The 21,691-nt window shown below is 35.1% G+C and overlaps 2 protein-coding genes across 2 annotated transcripts in view; both read left to right on the top strand.

The window, feature by feature from the left end:
* The window catches only part of kar (monocarboxylate transporter 10-like protein kar), a 185,810-nt gene that overhangs the window by 109,359 nt on the left and 54,760 nt on the right, over positions 1-21,691 (top strand). The window lies entirely within an intron of this gene.
* LOC108358264 (putative nuclease HARBI1) lies at positions 9,204-10,871 on the top strand. Its single transcript, XM_017609487.1, has 4 exons — positions 9,204-9,409; positions 9,475-9,916; positions 9,992-10,136; positions 10,199-10,871. The coding sequence occupies exons 1-4, from the start codon at positions 9,291-9,293 to the stop codon at positions 10,573-10,575; spliced, it is 1,083 nt and encodes a 360-aa protein (XP_017464976.1). The 5' UTR covers positions 9,204-9,290; the 3' UTR covers positions 10,576-10,871.

Here is a 21,691-nt window from a genome sequence, read left to right on the forward strand (position 1 = left end):
TCGATTTTGGGTATTAGATGAAAAAAAAATTAATTTTTTGAATCTCCATAGAGGAACTTTGCCACCTATGCAACACGCCTTAACCGTCTCCATTCGAGACCAAAATTTATATGTGATATCTTCGACTATAGTAGCATCGACGTAGGAGTTGAGGCTTAGGAAATATGATGTAAAAATTTGCTTCGTATATTTAAGGACCCCCCTAATATCCATACATAAATAATAATAAATCAAGCATATTTGACAAATGACTAATTTTTCACTGGTTTATTTATTTTATCGGTTTAAATTGAAAATACATTGGTGCAACCTATGGCAACATACTGTGCTTTCGAGTTCATATTTAAACTCTCTAAAATTATCCTCCTCAAAAATATTTCCAACAGTCATCTTTCTTAAGCCTCTTTACTTTGATACCTATATTGTAATAAATCATTTATTTTATCAATTATGTAAATTGGGTTAAATTTGCAAACAGGTGTAACACAGGTTGTAATATATCATTTATTTTATCAATTAAATTGAGTTAGATTTTCAAACAGGTGGTAACCCTCCTCAAACATATTTTCTGCTGTAAACCTTCTTAAAACTGTTTAGTTTGACACATGGCAATATTTCATTAATTTTATCAATTTAACTGAATCAAAATTTTTTAATAGGTGGCAACCCTCTTCGAAAATGTCTCCAACAGACATACTACTTAAACTTTTTAATTTGTTACCTATATAAGTTATTTATTTTTTCAATTAAATTAAGTTAAATTTTCAAACAGATGGCAACCCTCCTCATACATATTTTAGGCTCTAAGCCTTCTTAAAAACGTAAAGTTTGATATCCATATTGCAATACGTCATTTATTTTATCAATTCAACTGAACTAAAATTTTCAAATAGGTGGCAACCCTCTTCAAAAATATTTCCAACAGTCATCTTTTCTAGGCCTCTTTAATTTGATACCTACATTGTAATAGGTCATTAATTTTATCTTTCAATTTAGTTAAATTTTCAAACAGGTGGCAACCCTCCTCGAACATATTTTCGGCTGTAAACCTTCTTTAAACTGTTTAGTTTGACACCTACATACATGGGAAATATTTCATTTACTTTATCAATTTATCTGAGTTAAAATTTTCAAATAGTTGGCAACCCTCCTCAAANGATACCTACATTGTAATAGGTCATTAATTTTATCTTTCAATTTAGTTAAATTTTCAAACAGGTGGCAACCCTCCTCGAACATATTTTCGGCTGTAAACCTTCTTTAAACTGTTTAGTTTGACACCTACATACATGGGAAATATTTCATTTACTTTATCAATTTATCAGAGTTAAAATTTTCAAATAGTTGGCAACCCTCCTCAAAACTATTTCCAGCATATATATTTCTTAAACCTATTGAATTTTATACCCACATTGCAATATTTAATTTACTTTATCTATTTGACTGAGTTAAAATTTTCAAATAGTTGGCAACCCTCCTCAAAACTATTTCCAGCATATATATTTCTTAAACCTATTGAATTTTATACCCACATTGCAATATTTAATTTACTTTATCTATTTGACTGAGTTAAAATTTTCAAATAGGAGGCAACCCTCGTCAAAAATATTACCAACAGTTATATTTCTTAAACCTCTTTAATTTGATACCCATACTATAATTGGATTTAAAATTTTCAAATAGGTGGCAACCCTCCAAATTTTTGCGATATCATTGGTTCTGGTATTATACCGAACAATATAAAAAAAAATTATTCAAATCGGTTCAGCCCTTCTCGAGTTTTGATGACCGTGACATACCGAGCCCTAACCGCCAAAATAACGTAAGCGACATTTTTTTCAATATTTTGTTTTTGGTGCAGATATTTTCCTAAGCATATAGATGCATTTCTGCATTTCTGCAAAATTTTGAAAAAAATGTCGCTTACGTTATTTGGCGGTTAGGGCTCGATACAAAAAAACATTTTTATATATATACAGCAGACCCGGCGAACTTCGCCCCGCCCAAAATTATTTTTTTTTAGTAAAATATTTTGGTAGAACCATTTTCACCAACAATTCACGTTCACGATTTCCAGTGATACATTTATCTGCTAATACATATTACGGTTTGGTGGTTGCCAGAAGGTATATTTCCATTGTCGTCTTTAATAACCTAACGAAAGTGTAAGTTCGTGAAGAAGTTCGTGAAATTCTCCAATGATCTGGCGTTTCACAGAACGGCTAGTCGCAAAATGAAATAAATTTGAAGAACTTTTTCCCATTCATCATTCCCATCTGTCCTAGAATCTATATGGTATAGTTGGTGGCAATTTAAATATTGGTGAGTATCGTTCCACACACACTTATTTCAGTCGAAATACCTTAAAGCTCTTATCAAGGAGCACAACGGTGCTGATGGTACACATAATGCTGGTCATTTGAGATTGACCCCTGGACAACTCATTCCTGGTGTATCCGAATAAAGCACGCAAATCACGTTCATTAGGCCAATCGCAACACACGGGAGCTTGGCATACTCGGTGGTGCAGCACGTCGNTGGTGAGTATCGTTCCACACACACTTATTTCAGTCGAAATACCTTAAAGCTCTTATCAAGGAGCACAACGGTGCTGATGGTACACATAATGCTGGTCATTTGAGATTGACCCCTGGACAACTCATTCCTGGTGTATCCGAATAAAGCACGCAAATCACGTTCATTGGGCCAATCGCAACACACGGGAGCTTGGCATACTCGGTGGTGCAGCACGTCGATGTAATCGGACATTCACTNTCTAACAGATATCTTGCACGGCTGTCAAACCATGTAAATACGAATGCTATATGCTTATTAGACTCAAGTAATGAAACAATACGACTGAAGCGTAATCATATCTTAGACTTGCCATTTCTCTAATTTTGCTGAATTAAATTATTTATTTAACACTAAATAAAAAAACAAAATACATAAGTTCCTATATGAAGATAAGCAACTCATTAGTACAAATGAAATTTAATACATTTAAGATATAAGATTTGAACAAATATCGTAATTTTATATGTAGTGTTGCATTTGTGCAAGTACTACCGCTGCTATTAGATTATAAGACCTAATTTGCTGAATATCATTGTATTAAGATAGATTGCAAATAAAATATTTACACAAAAAAAAAATAAAATTTAATACCCAAAATCGATACTACTAAAGTCGAAGATATCACATAAGAATTTTGGTCCCGATTGGAGTCGGTCAAGACGTCTCCATAAGGTAATTTAATTTTTTCCCCTGGTGTGCCACGCCTTAACCGACTCTAATCGGGGCCAAGATTTATATGTGATATTTTCGACTATAGTAGTGTCGATTTTGGGTATTAGATGAAAAAAAATATAATTTTTTGAATCTCCATAGAGGAACTTTGCCACCTATGCAACACGCCTTAACCGTGTCCATTCGAGACCAAAATTTATATGTGACATCTTCGACTATAGTAGCATCGACGAAGGAGTTGAGGCTTAGGAAATATGATGTAAAAATTTGTTTCGTACATTTAAGGACCCCCCTAATATCCATACATAAATAATAATAAATCAAGCATATTTGACAAAGGACTAATTTTTCACTTCGACTTATTGTCGGCCGCTGTGGTGTAGTGGTAAGCAGTGCGCGCTTTCACTCATCCTGGGTTCAAGCCCTGGTCAAAGCAACATCACAAAAAATATAGAAAAAGGTTTTTTCTTAACAGCGGTCGTCCCTCGGCAGGTAATGGCAAACCTCCGAGTGTATTTGTGCCATGAAAAACAGCTTCTCATAAAAATACAATCGCCGTTCGGAGTCGGCGTAAAACTGTAGGTCCTTCCGCTTTGTGTGACAACATCAAGGCGCACGCCACAAGTCGGAGGAGAAGCTCGGCCAAACACTAACATATGTGTAAGCGCCAATCTATTATTATTATTATTATTATTATTTATTTTATGTATTTATTTATTTTATGGCAACATACTGAGCTTTCGAGTTCATATTTAAACTCTCTCAAAATTATCCTCCTCAAAAATATTTCCAACAGTCATCTTTCTTAAACCTCTTTACTTTGATACCAATAATTCATTTATTTTATCAATTATGTAAATTGGGTTAAATTTTCAAACAGGTGGCAACCCTCCTCAAATATATTTTCGACTGTAAGCCTTCTTCGGAATCTAAAGTTTGTTACCCGCATTATAATATTTCATTTATTTTATCAATTTAACTGAGTTAAAATTAGGTTCAGCCCTCCTCAAAAATATTTCCTACAGTCATGTTTCTGAAATCTCTTTAATTTTATACCTATATTGTAATATATCATATATTTTATCAATTAAATTGAGTTAGATTTTCAAACAGGTGGTAACCCTCCTCAAACATATTTTCGGCTGTAAGCCTTCTTAAAACTGTTTAGTTTGACACATGGCAATATTTCATTAATTTTATCAATTTAACTGGATCAAAATTTTCTAATAGGTGGCAACCCTCTTCGAAAATGTCTCCAACAGACATACTACTTAAACTTTTTAATTTGATACCTATATAATAAGTTATTTATTTTTTCAATTAAATTAAGTTAAATTTTCAAACAGATGGCAACCCTCCTCAAACATATTTTAGGCTGTAAGCCTTCTTAAAAACGTAAAGTCTGATATCCATATTGCAATACGTAATTTATTTTATCAATTCAACTGAACTAAAATTTTCAAATAGGTGGCAACCCTCCTCAAAAATATTTCTAGCAGTCATCTTTTCTAGGCCTCTTTAATTTGATACCTATATTGTAATAGGTCATTAATTTTATCTTTAAATTTAGTTAAATTTTCAAACAGGTGGCAACCCTCCTCAAACATATTTTCGGCTGTAAGCCTTCTTTAAACTGTTTAGTTTGACCTCTACATACATGGGAAATATTTCATTTACTTTATCAATTTAACTGAGTTAAAATTTTCAAATAGTTGGCAACCCTCCTCAAGACTATTTCCAGCATATATCTTTCTTAAACCTATTGAATTTTATACCCACATTGCAATATTTAATTTACTTTATCAATTTGACTGAGTTAAAATTTTCGAATAGGAGGCAACCCTCGTCAAAAATATTATCAACAGTTATATTTCTTAAACCTCTTTAATTTGATATCCATACTGTAATAATCAATATAATTGGATTCAAAAATTTTCAAATAGGTGGCAACCCTCCAAATTTTGCGATATCATTGGTTCTGGTATTATACCGAACAATATACAAAAATTATTCAAATCGGTTCAGCCCTTCTCGAGTTTTGATGACCGTGACATACCGAGCCCTAACCGCCAAAATAACCCAAGCGACATTTTTTTCAAAATTTTGTTTTTGAAAAAAAATGTCGCTTACGCTATTTTGGCTCGATACAAACATAACATTTTTATATATATACTAGCAGACCCGGCGAACTTCGTCCCGCCCAAAATAATTTTTTTTTTACTAAATTATTTTGGTAGAACCATTTTCACCAACAATTCACGTTCACGATTTCCAGTGATACATTCATCTGCTAATACATATTACGGTTTGGCGGTTGGCAGAAGGTATATTTCCATTGTCGTCTTTAATAACCTAACGGAAGTGTAANTATACTAGCAGACCCGGCGAACTTCGTCCCGCCCAAAATAATTTTTTTTTTACTAAATTATTTTGGTAGAACCATTTTCACCAACAATTCACGTTCACGATTTCCAGTGATACATTCATCTGCTAATACATATTACGGTTTGGCGGTTGGCAGAAGGTATATTTCCATTGTCGTCTTTAATAACCTAACGGAAGTGTAAGTTCGTGAAGAAGTTCTTGAAATTCTCCAATGATCTGGCGTTTCACAGAACGGTTAGTCGCAAAATGAAATAAATTTGAAGAACTTTTTTCCATTCATCATTCCCATCTGTCCTAGAAACTATATGGTATACAGTATATTTTGCTTAGCTGCACATCCTTCTTTGCACGAAAAACTTGTGCACTTAACCGAAAAACTTCAATGAGGAAGGTATCCAAATCCCTATGAAAGCAAATAGTGGAGAAGCACTTACCACGTAGAATTTACTGCATGCGAAATTTTTACCGAATAGTATCTAATTATCTATATAACTACATAAATTTATAGCAATTTTTGTTGTTCTGCGAGATGAAGAAAATAAATAAAAAGTTGTAAAATTAGGTAATTGTAGGGCCAGTGCAGGTAAACGTAATACTTTCTTTGATAATTGATACTAGTCGCATATTTTTTAAGGCAGGTATCGCCAATGTGCAGGTATGCTAAATGCATCTATCGGAGCAGTTTCCTTATAAATGTTAAAAATAATGCCTCTGATGCGCATTTTGGGGTAGGTATCTTAAATGTGCACTTAAGCATAGAGGCAGCAAAGCAAAATATACTGTAGTTGGTGGCAATTTAAAAATTGGTTAGTATCGTTGTTCCACACACACTTATTTCAGTCGAAATAGCTTAAAGCTCTTATCAAGGAGAGGAACGGTTCTGATGAACAACTGAACAACTACGAAGAGACCTTACTCACACAAAAAAAAAATTCGTTCACCTTCAGTACCTTTGGGAAGACGCCGCGCTCCCTCCTTAAATAACCCCAATTTTATCTAAGAGTATGCGATTGATTTCGTATATCTCTATACTACTATATGTTCGAATACTCAACCATGAACACTTCCAAGAATGTGCAGTATGAAAAATTCGGTTTATTTGAGTAGAGTAGAGTACTTGACTACAATGAACACATCCAGAAAGAGGCCACGTTCGAGGCACGTATTAGCAGCGGAAATACTGCACCACTGATGAAAGTTTGCAAAACTGTTGCAAGTTCCCAACTGATAAAACGTTGGAATTTCACACCGAACGTCATACTTTAATAATGCTCGCAACACTGCGGTTGTGATTGCGACTCGAGCAACCCCATATGCAGTACGAAAACCTCGATTTATATGAGATGTGCCACGCCTGTTTTCCAATAACATCAATTTTTTTTCATGAGTATGCGTTTAATTTCGTATGGGAGGTGCCACGCCCCTTTTCCAATAGCTCCAGTTTTTCTCCGCGATTGATTTCCTATACATATATCCCTACCAAGATCCAGTACTCTACCATGAACACTTCTAGAGATATGCAGTATGAAAAATTTGGTTTTTATAGTACGTGCCACGCCTTCTTCACTTAGCGCCACGAAATTCACTTTACGACCTGTTCCCCGCGCTCATTTTCTAAATTGATTTTATATATCTCCATACCACGTTCCAGTACCCTACCATGAACGCTTTCAGAGATATGCGGCATGAAAAATTCGGTTTTCCAATAACATCCACTTTTTCCATTAGTATGCGATTGATTTTATATATTTCCAAAGATACACAAAAAATTTTATAAAAATCGGTCAAGCCGTTTCGGAGTAGTTGACCCAAACACCGTGACATAAGATTTTATTCGAATGGTGGGAACCCTATGCAAATTTTTTTCTGTTTTAATTTTTTTTTGATAATTCAGATATATGGAAACACCGGTTTTTAAATTGTTTCTTTACAAACCTTCTACAGACAACGAGAAACAAATTGAAATAAAAACGAAAAAAATCCGTAGAGCCGTTCTTGAGTTATGCGGTAACAAACGAACAGCCATTTATTTTTATATACATATGTAAAGATTTTTGTCGAGTGGTGGCAATTTTTTTTTATTAAATTTGTAAATGCATTCTCAGTAATGTACATTATTGCGGCTTATTTAAATAAAATTTTTTTTTTTTGATATTTAAAATATGTGGTAACACCGGTTTTCCAATTGTTTCTTTACATTGATTTTACAGAGAGAAAAAGACAAAATGAAATAAAAGCGGAGTCAATCCCTTGAGCCGTTCTTGAGTTATACGATACGAAAGCAATCCATTTTTATATATAAATTTTTTTTCGAATGGTGGCAACCCTACCGAATTTTTTTTCTGAATTAATTTTTTTTATACATTCTCAGTGAAATAGCATTATTGCGGCTCATTTATAATAAATTTTTTTCCTGATATTGCAGATATCTGGCAAAGTCATTTTCCAATTTTCTACTTAAAAACTTTCTACAGATAGAAAGACACAAAATGAAATAAAAACGAAGCAAATACGTTGAGCCGTTCTTGAGTGATGCGATAACACATAAAAGCAATCCATTTATCAATATAAACTTCTTTCGAATGGTGGTAACCCCATCCAAAATTTTTGTCCGAATTAAGTTTGCTATGCATTCTCAGTGAAATGGCATTATTGCGGCTTATTTGTAATATTTTTTTTCTGATATTGCAAATATCTGGCTACACCATTTTACCAGTTTTCTCTTTACAAACCTTCTACAGATAGAAAGACACAAAATGAAAGAAAAACAAAGCAAATCCGTTGAGCCGTTCTTGAGTGATGTGCTAACACACGAACAATAATTAATTTTTATATATAAAGATAAGATGGAAGATAATTTCGGAACCACGCGTATGCAGACATATCTATGGTATATACATACGTACTTATAGTAAGATATGTATAAATGAGTTTGTAAAAGGGGGCGTGGCACATCCCATAGGCGAGGAATTTTTAATCAACCATAACTTCGGAACGATAAGTCACATAAACGTGAAATTTGATATGCAGACATAGCTATGATGGGTGCTAATACTAAGGCGTATAGATATAAATGAGTCTGTAAAAGGGGGCGTAGATCATCTCATAGGCGTGGAATTTTTAATCAGCCATAACTTCTGAAAAGTCATATAAACTTGAAATTTGGTATGCAGACATATCTATGGTACATAGGTGCTTATAGTAAGGTATGTTTATACAGGCGTTGAATTTTGTATCAGCCATAACTTCGTCTGTCTGAAAATAGTATAAGTAATATAACTTGGCAAATGGTAGTAGCTGTTTTCATTTCCGTAAATCCACATTTCGCTAGGAGCTATTATATATATTTTTGTTTCTTTTACTTTTTTTATAGGCCCCTATTATGAGTTGCATTCGATTTTCGACTGTAGTCGAAAGTGCTGAGCGAACGAATTTTCATTTGGTATTATGGCGCTCATTCGATGAAGAATAGCGCTATTGTGAATTTCGCTCGTTTAGGTTGTTCACAATAGTATATTTTTGACAGCTGAGATGCTTTGTTTACATATTAAGCAAACTAAAAGAAAAGAAAGCGTGTTTATTACAACGTTTTATGTAAATTTGTGTTAATTAAAATTAAGTAAAAAATAAAGCGAGCTGATAAGAACTTAGTGAAGATGAGTACAACGGAGTTATGGTTCGACGATTCCTCAGAGGATGAGAGTTTAGTGGAACTGTCCAGGAATAGAAAACGTTTAAGGGACGCTTCCAATCCCTTAGAAATGGATTCAACCGCGTAAGTCTGGCCTTTTGGATATATTTTCACATATTTATATAATATTTATAATTATTTGTCTACAGATTTATAAAAAACTTCCGACTGTCTAAAGAGGCGTTTGTGGACCTGCTGTCCGCTACAGAAGACCTGCTGCAGCAATGCACTCGAGCCAAATCTATTGCAAATATCTTAAAACTAGCAACAGTTCTGCGATTTTGTGCTCAGGGATCGTACCAACTGAGTATTGGGAATGAAAATATGCTTGGGCTTGCGCAGCCCACGGTGTCTGTGGTGATATCAGAAGTGCTTGATGTTTTGGAAAATTTCATTTGCCAAAGATGGATAAAATTCATCTACACAGGGGTTGAACTGCAACAAGCGAAAGCACATTTTTACAGCAAAAGCAGAATTCCAGGAATAATCGGCTGTGTTGATGGGACGCACATTAAAATTGTCGCTCCCAAGAAGGAATTCCAGCATTTATATTACAACAGAAAAGGATTCTTCAGCATTAATGCTATGGTTGTAAGTATATATATTTTCGTACATACATGCTAAGAATCTCTAATTGTAGATGTGTACACTTTTGTATTTTTTTAGGTTTGTGATCACACAATGAAAATAAGATACATAAATGCAAAAAATCCGGGAGCGACACATGATTCCATGGTTTTTCATATGTCATCATTGAAAGCACACTTAGAACAGCAACATCATAATGGTATTCGTAATACTTGGCTACTGGGTATGATCAAATACAAAACCTACATTTATTTCCTTTTTTTAAATTATTTTTATCCACGTTAGGTGATGCTGGTTACGCTCTAAAACCATACTTGATGACGCCGTTCAGAAATTCTGAGGAAGGATCTCCTCAAAGAACATACAACAAACAACATGCAAAAGCCAGAAATATTATAGAGCGAACAATCGGAGTTTTAAAAAATAGATTCAGATGTTTATTGCAGGCGAGAGCTCTTCATTACACTCCAAAGAAAGCTACACAAATAATAAATGTGTGCGCAGCTTTGCACAACATTTGTCAATTCTATAATGTAGAAATACCCGACGGAGAAGAGTTTTCAAATGAGCCTCACGACGATGATGCCGGAGTCGTTGAGATGGAATCAATTGAGAATTCAGAAGCAGAAGACATCAGAAATGAAATTTTAAGAACCTTGTAAATAACTGAAAAAGTATTAATAAAGGTATTCCAGTATCTTTTATTAAATTCATAAATATTATTGGTTTAAGATATGAAGGTACATATGCACATTAAAAATTGAATAAAAAATCACATAAATTCATGGTTTTAAAAAATCTACATAAAAGTTTTTACAGCCTTTCTCAATTCATATCACAGGCAAAAAATATCATTAATTCACTTACATATATTACTTAAAGATTAATAAAGCCTTCTTAATACTACTAAAAAATTAACACTTGAATGCATTCGCTAAAAATATAATTATAAGTTATGGTTTAGGCAACATTTTTTTCTTCATTTCTAAAAGTGCAACCTTAAGTTGCAATTTTGCTTTCCGATCTTGCTGCTTTCTGATAACTTCACTTTTATAAATTTCTAATTTTTCTTTTTTCATTTGTAAGAGTTCTTTGGTTGAGTCTTTTTTTAAGTAGTACGTTCTTTTTTTGCATATTTTTCAGTTTCCCTAGTACTTTTTTAATTTCATTTATGTTCGAAATTACGTTTTCATAAAAAGCCTTCTGGGCATTTGTCTGGGCTTCCAACAACCTCAGTCTCTCCGTTTTGTGGCACCGTTTTTTTCTGGGGGTTCGTGTTGTATTTTCGCCAACTACATAGTTTCGGTCTTCATTGCTCGTTTCCAAATCGAATGGTGGCTGGTTTTCATCTGCTGGAGCCGGCTCAGGCGAATCTAGGCGCTGATTATCACTTATATCTAGGCCGAATTCCGCTCCTGGTGGATTCACACAGGCATCAAGCTCGAGTAATCCAATTATGGCCTCCTCAATATTTGTATAAGATTGAAGCATGTTCGGTCCTCCACCTGTTGCTCGGTATTCAGCCTTATTTTGTGACATTTTCTTTTTGGTCTTCGATTTGATGTCAGCCCACACCTGAAAACACAAAGCTGAAATTTTCTTATACAATGAAAAATTACTTTAATTCACCTTAATCTACTTTGCTGTCGTTCTAATTGGTGGTCCTAAACAATTGAGCTCCAGCGCAATATCTTCCCACTTTTTTGCCGCCTGAAGCTTCGTATAAATCCTTTTCGCAAGCGAAGATCGAAAATCGAATGCAACTCATAATAAGGGCCATAATTGTAATGAGATCACTTAATTTGTTTGTAACACTTTGTACATTTAATTACATAATATTGAGGTAGTGTTCCCCATTTTCAAAAAATAATCTAAAAAGTTTGTATTTAACATCTTATATATAAAAATAAGTGCACGTTTTTGGTGCGACTTCATAACTTGAGAACGGTTTCACCGAATTTAACCGCATTCATGCGGCATATTCGGGCTATCATGCAGATGGTTTGTGTGAAGTTTGCCCGAATTCGGAAAAGGGGGCATGGCACCACCCATAGTAACTAAAATATAAATAATAAATAAAAAAAAAGTGAACGTTTTTGGTGTGACCATATAACTTGAAAACGGCTTCACCGAATTCAACCAAATTTATGCGACATATTTGGGATATCATGTAGATTAGAGCGGCTCGAAAGTTGTGTATTGAGGTCATTAAAAACTGTGAAGAGTTAGAAATCTGTACGTTGAAACTTTCGGTTCCGGCAAGAGCCTTGAAATTTCGAAATTTCAATGAAAAATGTCTAAAATTGACAATAAGTTCATATGAGTACTTTTAATCTAGAAATAGACAAAGACATCTAAACGACTTATTTTTATACACTGACGCTTGTAGAAATCCATATTTGTTTAATTTTAACTACGTAAAATAGTGCATTTTAAATATGTAAATATTTAAAATCATTATATGGTTGGTACAACATTATTTATACTGTTGTGCCATTGTGGAGCTCTTCGCTCACTTGCATTTTTGAAATGACTCAGAACTCACCGCGTGAAGGTGGCTACACATCGAGCTCCTCCCACCCAACCTCCCTACCTTATGGACATTAATGATATATTAGGAAAAAAGTAGTCATAATCAGGAAGTAAAAACGCATTCGGGGTAAAATTACGCAATATTAAAAGTTTTAGTACTGTACTGTTCTTCTATGGTAGAAAGAACGATGCTCAGAATTGAGATTTGTGTTCAAACGTTGGCATTTCGTAACGGGACTGAATCGTAGCGCGAATGTAACCGTCTCTAGCGCTAGGACCGATGACTTTTTTTGAAGCCTCCGTGACAAGTTTCACAGTGCGTTCCACTGCTTGGGTGTGACATAAAAAGTGTTCGAAATCCCATGACTTCGGAATAGATTTTTCTAGAAGCATCTGTCGCAAGCTGTCATTATCGATATTCTCAATAACAGGCGGTGAAGTAACCATACATATCTCCCAGTCACTCATATCGACATAATCCGTTGCTTCAAAATTTATATTGGGCAGTACATACTTTCTAATAGCAGAAGGTGGAGATTTTTCACGTGCTGCTAATATTTTCCGCACTGCAAGCTCTCTTATACAGTCTCTGTCATCAGTGAGCATTGACAACAGCGCATTTTCCGCTGTTGCGAAGAAAGCGTTTGTAGAAATAACAGTCTCGATAACTGGATGGTACTTTTCTGGCAAAAACCGTGATGACTTAATAACATACCAAACATGACGTGTTCCATCCTTGATGGAGTGCTCACATTTAATTCGAAACCATGATGGAGCATACACCTTTAGTATGAAATTCACAAGCAACTTCAGGTTTGAACTAGGACGTGGAGAAGAAACATAGAACCTCAATATTCGGTTCGCCGTTGTCAACCACCGCGACAGATTCAATGCACCTGGCTCACACTTAGCGAGATCTTCTGGTATATTACGAACTTTATGGCTAGACTCATTCTTAACAAATAATTCTGATCTTTACTCAATATTGATGGGTCGACCGATGGTAACTCACAGTCAATAGCCCTAAAGGAAACTATGGGTAGCTTCTCACAATTTTTCAAGCTTTTTCCAATAGAACCTAAAAAGCCATCTGGGCCAGAAGTTGGTCCATCTACAGCAATTATGAGATGGCGAAGAGGAAGTTCGTTGAAATGTAAGAGACATATAGCTCTTTGAAGTGGTCTACCTACTTTTTTCTCTAAAATCCTTATGACGCCCCCATGTATACCTGTGTTTACGGCTGTCTCATCACAACCTACGGCTCTGAGATCTTTGAAACCACCAGGAACTTGTTCGTTTACATAAGTATATATTTCATCAAATATATCAGCACTACAACCTGATTTAGGTGTTATGTGTCCCAAATATGTAGATCCTGGCTCCCGTACCAGAGAAATATGTTCTTCTTTGATGGTTTTTTGGTAGTATTTAGCCCCATGCTTTTCTTTTGTCAAAGTTTCTTTATCTAGACGACCGTCAAAGTAGAGACCAATCTAACTTTCGTACATATGAGCATCCTGTTTCAATTCTTTACCGGTTCCGGCTTTTCCTCTACTTATTTTGTGCCTGTCAATGATTAATGCTTTATTTGTTTCAGATATAAGACCGAGATCTTTGAGGACGCTTGAAGCAATGGCTGCTGCTGCTCTATTTGAAACGCCATACCTTTGAGAAACATTTGCTGTGTTCGTTAATTTTACTCGCATTTGTATAGAATCACGTGAAGTTGATGGTTGAGCTTGATAGAAGTCATCGTTACTATCATCATTTTCATCAGAACTTTGAATTCCATCTACCACATGTTCAATATTCATTGACACAGCAGAGGAACAACTAGGAACTTCAGGATGTACAGTGGACCTTTTTGACTTACGTTCAATTCTTGTATTAAGTTTTAAGGTTTCAGCAGAATCTACTGTACCTATGCACAGTTTTCGAAGTGTTCTCTGGTCCGTCAAGAATTCTTGTTCAAGCTTAAGAACTCTTTTTTCTTTAGGGCATGAGCACTGCTCGTTGAAACCAGAACATTTATAGGACGTAATATCGAAAAGTATTTTAGCCTCTCGCTTAAAGGATTCAACCTTGGATTTCATAGTTTCACTTGAATCAACTCGTTTTAGGATATCTTTAATTGCAACGAATTTTTTGTGATATGCGTGTATCATTGCAATAATGCGATTACGAGACACTGATGGAAGGAAGACCTTTCATATATAGTTTGCAGTTTTGTAGCAACTCTTTCTGCGATTTCGGAGAAAAATGGCTCCCGATTATTGTCAGAGTTATGGCCAATGTCATGTCGCTCATACAAACAGCACAAAATAACATCCTCATAAGTTGGTAACATGCTTTGGGTACTGAAATCTCTTGGCCAACCAAAGAGTGGACAGACAACAGATTGCCTTGAGGAAAATTTGCTCCGCTTGTTCGAAGCCATGTTATCGAACCAGAAACGAAAGTATAAATAATTCAACGAAACACTATAGTGTTTATTTTAGTAGCAGAGATTACAGCTCAAAGTCAGCAATACGTTCTATAATTATTAGGATTTAATACCTCGAGCTTCGTATATACCGGAAGATCGATACAATTAGAAGTGATGCAACTTAGTAATTGAGAAAGATAGAAAAATTGCGCACAGAGTATGAACTACCGTGTGCAATGACGTATAACTTATTATAATTTTTGTGACATACGATGCTCAAGTAGACTGCAAGTAAATGTGTAAATATTTGTAAGACATGACTATAAAGAACTTCACAAGGGTCCGAATAAAAAAAAAACGTTGTTTCAGATGTCTTTGTCAATTTCTAGATCGAAAGTACTCATATGAACTTATTGTCAATTTTAGACATTTTTCACTGAAATTTCGAAATTTCAAGGCTCATGCCGGAACCGAAAGTTTCAGCGTACAGATTTCTAACTCTGCACAGTTTTTAATGACCTCAATACACAACTTTCCCGTACTAGGCCCAAACGCTAATCCCACTTATGTATATTTCGAGCCGCCCTAATGCAGATGGCTTATGCGAAGTGTGCTTGATTTCCGAAAAGGACGCGTAGCACCTCTCTATATATAAAATAAGTGTTTTAGCTTATAACTTGAGAACGGCTTCACCGAATTCAACCAATTTATATAGCATAATCTTGCCATCATGCAGATAGTTTATGTGAAGTTTGCCCAAATTTGGAAAAACTAACTAAAATTTTCATGTTGTGTATCTATTGAAATATATGTGTTAGAGTAGTGGAATTTGGTATAGATAAACAAAATAATTGCATGCTCATGAAGAAAAATGGGATATATTAAAAAAGGCGGCGTGTCACCTCCCATACAGGCCGAATTTTTCATACTGCATGTCTGTTCATGAAAGTGTTCATGGTAAAATACTGGAACTCGGTATTACGGTATATGAAATAAATCTCATACTCTGGGAGAAAAGTTTAAGGTATTTTAGAAATCCTGATTTGGAAATATTTTCAATAGGATTATCACCTATCTAAAAGTAAAGACTAAAAATATTTGAATTAAATGAAAAATTACATAATTGGTTCCAAACGAATAGTGTTTGGAAAGGCTTTACTAGACAATTTTTTTTTAATGTTTCCACTTATCCAAAAGCCGAACAGTTTAAATGAAGAAAGAGTTTACACCATGATAAAAATATAGTAAGGTAGAACCGCTGAGAGTCACTTTTAAAATTCTTGACGTTTCCAAACAATTTAATTTTTAAATTTACTCACAAACCCACACACACATTTTCATTTTCAATCTCAAGCAACAACAATTTCGAACAATTTCAATTTTTTATTTTCAATTTTATATGATTTTAAAATGTTGGCAAACTTAAAAAAAAAATCATGGCCGACAAATTGAGAGAACGGTTATACCTTGCTATGTTTTTATCATGGTTTACACCACCTTATCAAACAAAGTGATCATATTATCAACGAATTACACAATGAAAAAAATTTATAAAACCCGTAACGTAAAAATGTCCCATGAAAGCTGTTTAAAAAATCCTTAATAAAAATTTTAATTGTTGTCTCCATTCCTTAACATAGGCCATAGCCTACTACGTATATTGCGAGTAAAGATAATGTGTCTGCTTGAGCGTTCAGTTTTTTTCGACTTTAAATGTCTAAGATTATACCTTAGTGAAATACACATCTAACTAACGCACCCACATTTTCCAACATCTTTTTTGCTAAATTAAATAAGCTGCTTCAGGTTCTCCTATTATATGCACAATCAAACATTCCCAAGCTAAAACGTGAGCAGAAGGGTATTTATGATCGCATGATACAAATTTTAAAATAAGAAGAGCTGCAGAAATTAACCACTCAGGAAGAATTTTTTACAAGGGCGTGTAATTTCTGGCGTATGCCGATGACATCGACATCATCGGTAACAAAAACCTCGAACTTTGTTCGGCCTTTTCCAAGTTGGATAACGACGCAAAGGTATTTGGTCCAGTGATCAACGAGGACAAGACGAAGTATCTGCTGTCATCAAACAAACAGTCAGAGCATACGCGCCTTGCCACCCACGTCACGGTTGCCAGTTGTAATTTCGAGAAAGTAAATAATTTCGATAACACCGATAATAATGTCGGCATCGAAATCCAACGCAGAACAGGCAATTAGCGAGTAAAGTTCTCCCTCAACGTACAAAACCCCCACTATAAGTCAATCATCACGCCCGAGCTGGTATGTGCCGCAGAAGCTTAGACAATGACAACATTCGATGAGATGGCTTTTGGCGTATTCGGTAGATCTTACGGAAGATTTACAGGCCTTTGCGCCGTGGCGACGGTGAGTACCACAGACGATCGAACGATGAGCTACGAGATTTACAACGAAATGAACATAGTGCAGCGAATGAAAATACAGCGGTTCGGCTGGCTAGGCCATGTCGTTCAAATGGGAACCAAGTGACACAGCCTTAGCTCTCGCCTCGTACGGAATAACTGCGACATTGTTACCAGGTGGAAGCACTGCTCATTCATCTCTTAAGGTGCCATTGAACATGCAAATCATCGAAACTCCCACGTGCAATATTTCCAGAACATCCGGTATGGGAAAATTATTACAAATGTTAACTCACTATAGCACATAAAAATTCACTTGAAGTCCTTGATCGATCGGTGCGAGATTTGCGTGGAACCGTTCCGCCATTCGGGAATGCATTGCTCGCAGGAGATTTTACGCAAACATTGCCTGTAATTTATCGATCGCCACCAGCAGGCGAGATAAATGCTTGCCTGAAATATTCAACATTGTGGCAACACGAACATAGATTGGAGTTGACTATGAATATGTGTGTTCAGCTACAGAACGATATATCAGTCGAGGTATTCTCGCGACAATTATTGGCTATTGGGAGTCGATGAGAGATCAGGACGAGTTTCATTGCCTCATAACTTTTGTAACTTAGAACATCGAATAGAGGGCTGATCGAACGCTTCTTAATATTCAAATTAATTATAGAAATCACGATAGGCTCAGTGAACGAGTTATTCGTGCCGCGAAGAATAAGAATGTCTACTCAATAACGCTATTCAAGCCAGTTACGTAGTTCGCATCCCACATTCGTAATTCGCACTCCAATTACCCTTCGAAATACGTAACTCGCCATATAAAATTTTGAGAGCGAACTACCTCATTTGTTGGAATTCAGATTCAATTACCATGCGAATTACGAACAAATCGGCTCCCTCTCTAATTTTTATCTGAAATTTATCGAAACTAGCTCACAAATCAAAACTTGCATTTTTTCTGAGTACAAGAAGTTAAGTTTAGCAATGTGTATATCAGGGTTGTTGAGAATATGATTCCGAAATAAAAGTAATTTCCGGATAATAAACAAACCGCTTATCCAAATTAAACAAGTTTGATATCATATGAAAGAGGACTTAAATAGCTTTAAAACTGAAATGTATAAACGAGGAAAGCCACATACTGAAAAATATTTCAATAAAAAATGTTAAATAAATGCCATAGAACAAACCTTGTGTCAGGTATATGCATTTCTTTAGTATTAAATTTTAAAAAAATATATGAATAGAGGTCGTTTGTTATTTCTGTTTGAAAGCCTATTCAGTCCTCTTTCATATGATACTAAATTTGTTTAATTTGGACAGGTGGTTTGCTTATTATCCGGAAAGGACTTTTATTTTGGAATAATATTCGCAACAACCCTGGTGTATATTCCTAATTTAATACGTAGTAAGGACCTACATTTTGCATCAATTCTGCAGCGAAGAAAAACAAAAACAAAGCACACAGACAGAGAACTGCAAAATCGAATTAGGAATGTGCCCGTGGGAAATTTATCTAAACTAGCTTACAAATCAAAACTTGCACTTATTCTGAGTACAAAAAGTTAAGTTTAGCAATGCGTGTATCCCTAATTTAATATGTAGGAAGGACCTACATTTTGCATCAATTTTGCAGCGAAGAAAAACAAAAACAAAACACACAGACAGAGAACTGCCAAATCGAATTAGGAATGTGCCCGTGGGAATGGGGTAATTCGCGATCGTAATTGGGAGAGCGAACAAAGTAATTCAGGATGCAGTGGGAAAATGGTATTAGATTATTTTTATTTTCCTTCTATTTCATCGTTACTACTTTTCGCTCTAAGCTTGCAATTTAATCTTAGGAATAAGAGCTTTGAGCTTTAAGCTCCGCAATATCCTTTTTTATTTGTTTATTATCCTCTGCTAATCTTGCTATTTCACTCTTGAGCTCATCGAAGCTATCGCTAATATGCTGTTGGGAGTGTTTTATTTTGTTCATTGCTCGTTCTTGCACTTGAAATTGTTTTTGCATTTTTTCAATAATGTTGGGTAAATTCGGGCATACGGCTTCTTCGTCATCACTAGTGCCACTTGAAGTTATCACTTTTTCCTGTTTATCCTGCATTTTATTTGTACGTGTCTATTTCGTTCAATTGTTTTGCCGAAACAAGACACAAATTTTTAATATTAGTTTTTATTCTGCTCTTTAGGAACTTGTTAGTATTCTGTNGAACTCCGGGGTTAGCAATCTAAAGAACACCCTGAAATTTTGACGCACCCAAAAGTGAAGTATAAAATAAGTAAATAAAAACAAATTTTCAATCAAACTGATTTGTGTAGTTCAGGGGCGTCTTTAGTAAATGTTTTGGAGGCTGTTTTAATATATCCTATCTTATTGTATATATCTTAGCTTTTCTACATTCTGATAAGTTGAGAGAATGAAGTCTAATATTCTTTTTGGTCAACTACGATGTTTCATTTCATTTTTTGCAATCATAACTTCATTTCGCTTGAGGAGTCACAATGCCCATATCGGCTGTACCAATTTTTTTGAAATTTCGGACACAGACTTTTCAAGCATGGTTATAGGCTAAAACAAAACCGATATCTAAACGGGGTGTGGAACCTCCCATACAAACCGAATTTTTTGTAGTGCATATCTGTGGAAGTATTTGTGGTAGAGTCCTCGAACTTGGTATGGATATATGTATATGAAGTCAATCTCAAGCTCATGGAAAAATATGGGTTTAGTGGAAAATGCGACGTGGCACCGTAGAACTTGGAATAGAGGTAAATGAAATCAATCCCAAATCTATGAAAAAAAAGAGCTAGCGGTATAAGCCATATAAACTTAAATTCTGGTGACGCATAGATACCTCTGGAAGCAATTACCTAGAATACTGAGATGAGGTATTTTTCCAATGGAAATATGTACAGAAAAGCGGGCTCGACACCCTCTGGAAAGTTACATGATCACAGGGTGTTTCCCTGGTTTTCCCATTTTAAGCTACACCTTGAATGATTACATTCTTGCCAAGACCCACTGGCATAAGCTGAAATTGCGTAGTAAGTTTTACGATCGGCTTGGGTAAGGTTTAACCACTTACCCCCCTTTTTTCTCGCCGCTACTGAATTCTATAAACTGTCAGTTTTCACACAATTTAAAATGTACATGTGTATTTAAAAATGTCATGAAAATTGTGTTGCTAGCTTCATGTTGCCAACATGTTGCAGGTTTTTGACAGCGTGAACAGAATACTACTTTACTGAGGAAATATTGTGGAATTTCACACTTATTTCACAGAAAGAAATTTTATATGCAATTTGACAGCTTTTTTACGTGAAACAGGAACAGAAACTATGCTTTAGAATTTTCTATTTTTCCATTCGAAAGCCATTCCGAAAGAATTACACAAAAAATTCCACACAAAAAAATCAATTTTCGATTTTTCCGATTTCCCGACTTTCCCGGAGGGTTTTCCCAAAATTTCCTTTCGTAAAAACCTTCTCCTGGCAATTACGAACAATAGTGTAAGATTTGACAAATCTAGCTGCTTTTAATTCTGTAATTCGAAAACTATTGAAGATAGATTAATGAAATTTTGCACAAGGTACGTTATAAGATAGGCAAAGCTTTTTACAAAAAATTGGTCATTAAGACTTACTCTCAGGCCACCCTGTTATATAACTGCAATTTTTAGAAAGACAAAAACTGAAATATTTAACTAACTACAAAGGCTAAAATGCTCAAAATTGATGTTTAGAATTTCCCTATAACAAGGAATTATAAACTGAGAGAAATGGACTTAAACATTTAAATTTTTTTTTTAATTATGGGCGTGGATAATATTGATAAAAACAGACAAGTTGGGTAGGGCTGCCAGATATCTCCGTTGCCAAACAGGGACACTTTGGTCAGAGAACGTTTATAAATGAGAAGGCGCATTTTCTGTGTGAACTAATTGCTGCCAGAAATTTTGGGGTGCAGTCGGCCAAATATACCACTCGTCGGCTGCCACCATACCAAAAATTTTTCCGTGTCACCACACTTCGGCAAATTTACCATAGTTCAACGCAAAAAATAAGAAGGAAACAGGTAAGAGGAACAGCAATATAATAAGCAAAGGCAGAGGGGATGCTTGCGGAGGCGAGCGTGTAGCATAGTTTAAAGCAAAATTAAAAATAAAAACGAATAACAAAAGAGAAACATAAATCTAATAAGTACTAGGCAGAGGCAGGCGCGTGCTTGTGTCGGATCAAAACAAACTCTAAAATAAAAATGGAAGTCAGAACGACAAGTGTACAGAAGAAGCGGTGAAACGGGGATAGGAGCGGGCTTTTGTACAATTGCTTGCTTGCCGAAAATATGATATTTGCGTGAAATCGATTTGCTGATTGCAAATTGATTTTTGCAAACATGTATGAATTTTTCTATTTCAGCTAA

The sequence above is a fragment of the Rhagoletis zephyria genome, unplaced genomic scaffold (genome assembly GCF_001687245.7).
Source record: "Rhagoletis zephyria isolate East Lansing unplaced genomic scaffold, Rhagoletis_zephyria_1.1 Rzeph_scaffold_00229, whole genome shotgun sequence".
Classification (NCBI taxonomy): Eukaryota; Metazoa; Arthropoda; class Insecta; order Diptera; family Tephritidae; genus Rhagoletis; species Rhagoletis zephyria.

Excerpts from the sequence above, each read along its gene's own strand:
- LOC108358264 (XM_017609487.1), top strand. The coding sequence starts at position 9,291 with ATGAGTACAACGGAGTTATGGTTCGACGATTCCTCAGAGGATGAGAGT. Across the intron at positions 9,410-9,474 it reads TTAGAAATGGATTCAACCGC|ATTTATAAAAAACTTCCGAC; the intron begins GTAAGTCTGGCC and ends ATTTGTCTACAG. Across the intron at positions 9,917-9,991 it reads TCAGCATTAATGCTATGGTT|GTTTGTGATCACACAATGAA; the intron begins GTAAGTATATAT and ends GTATTTTTTTAG.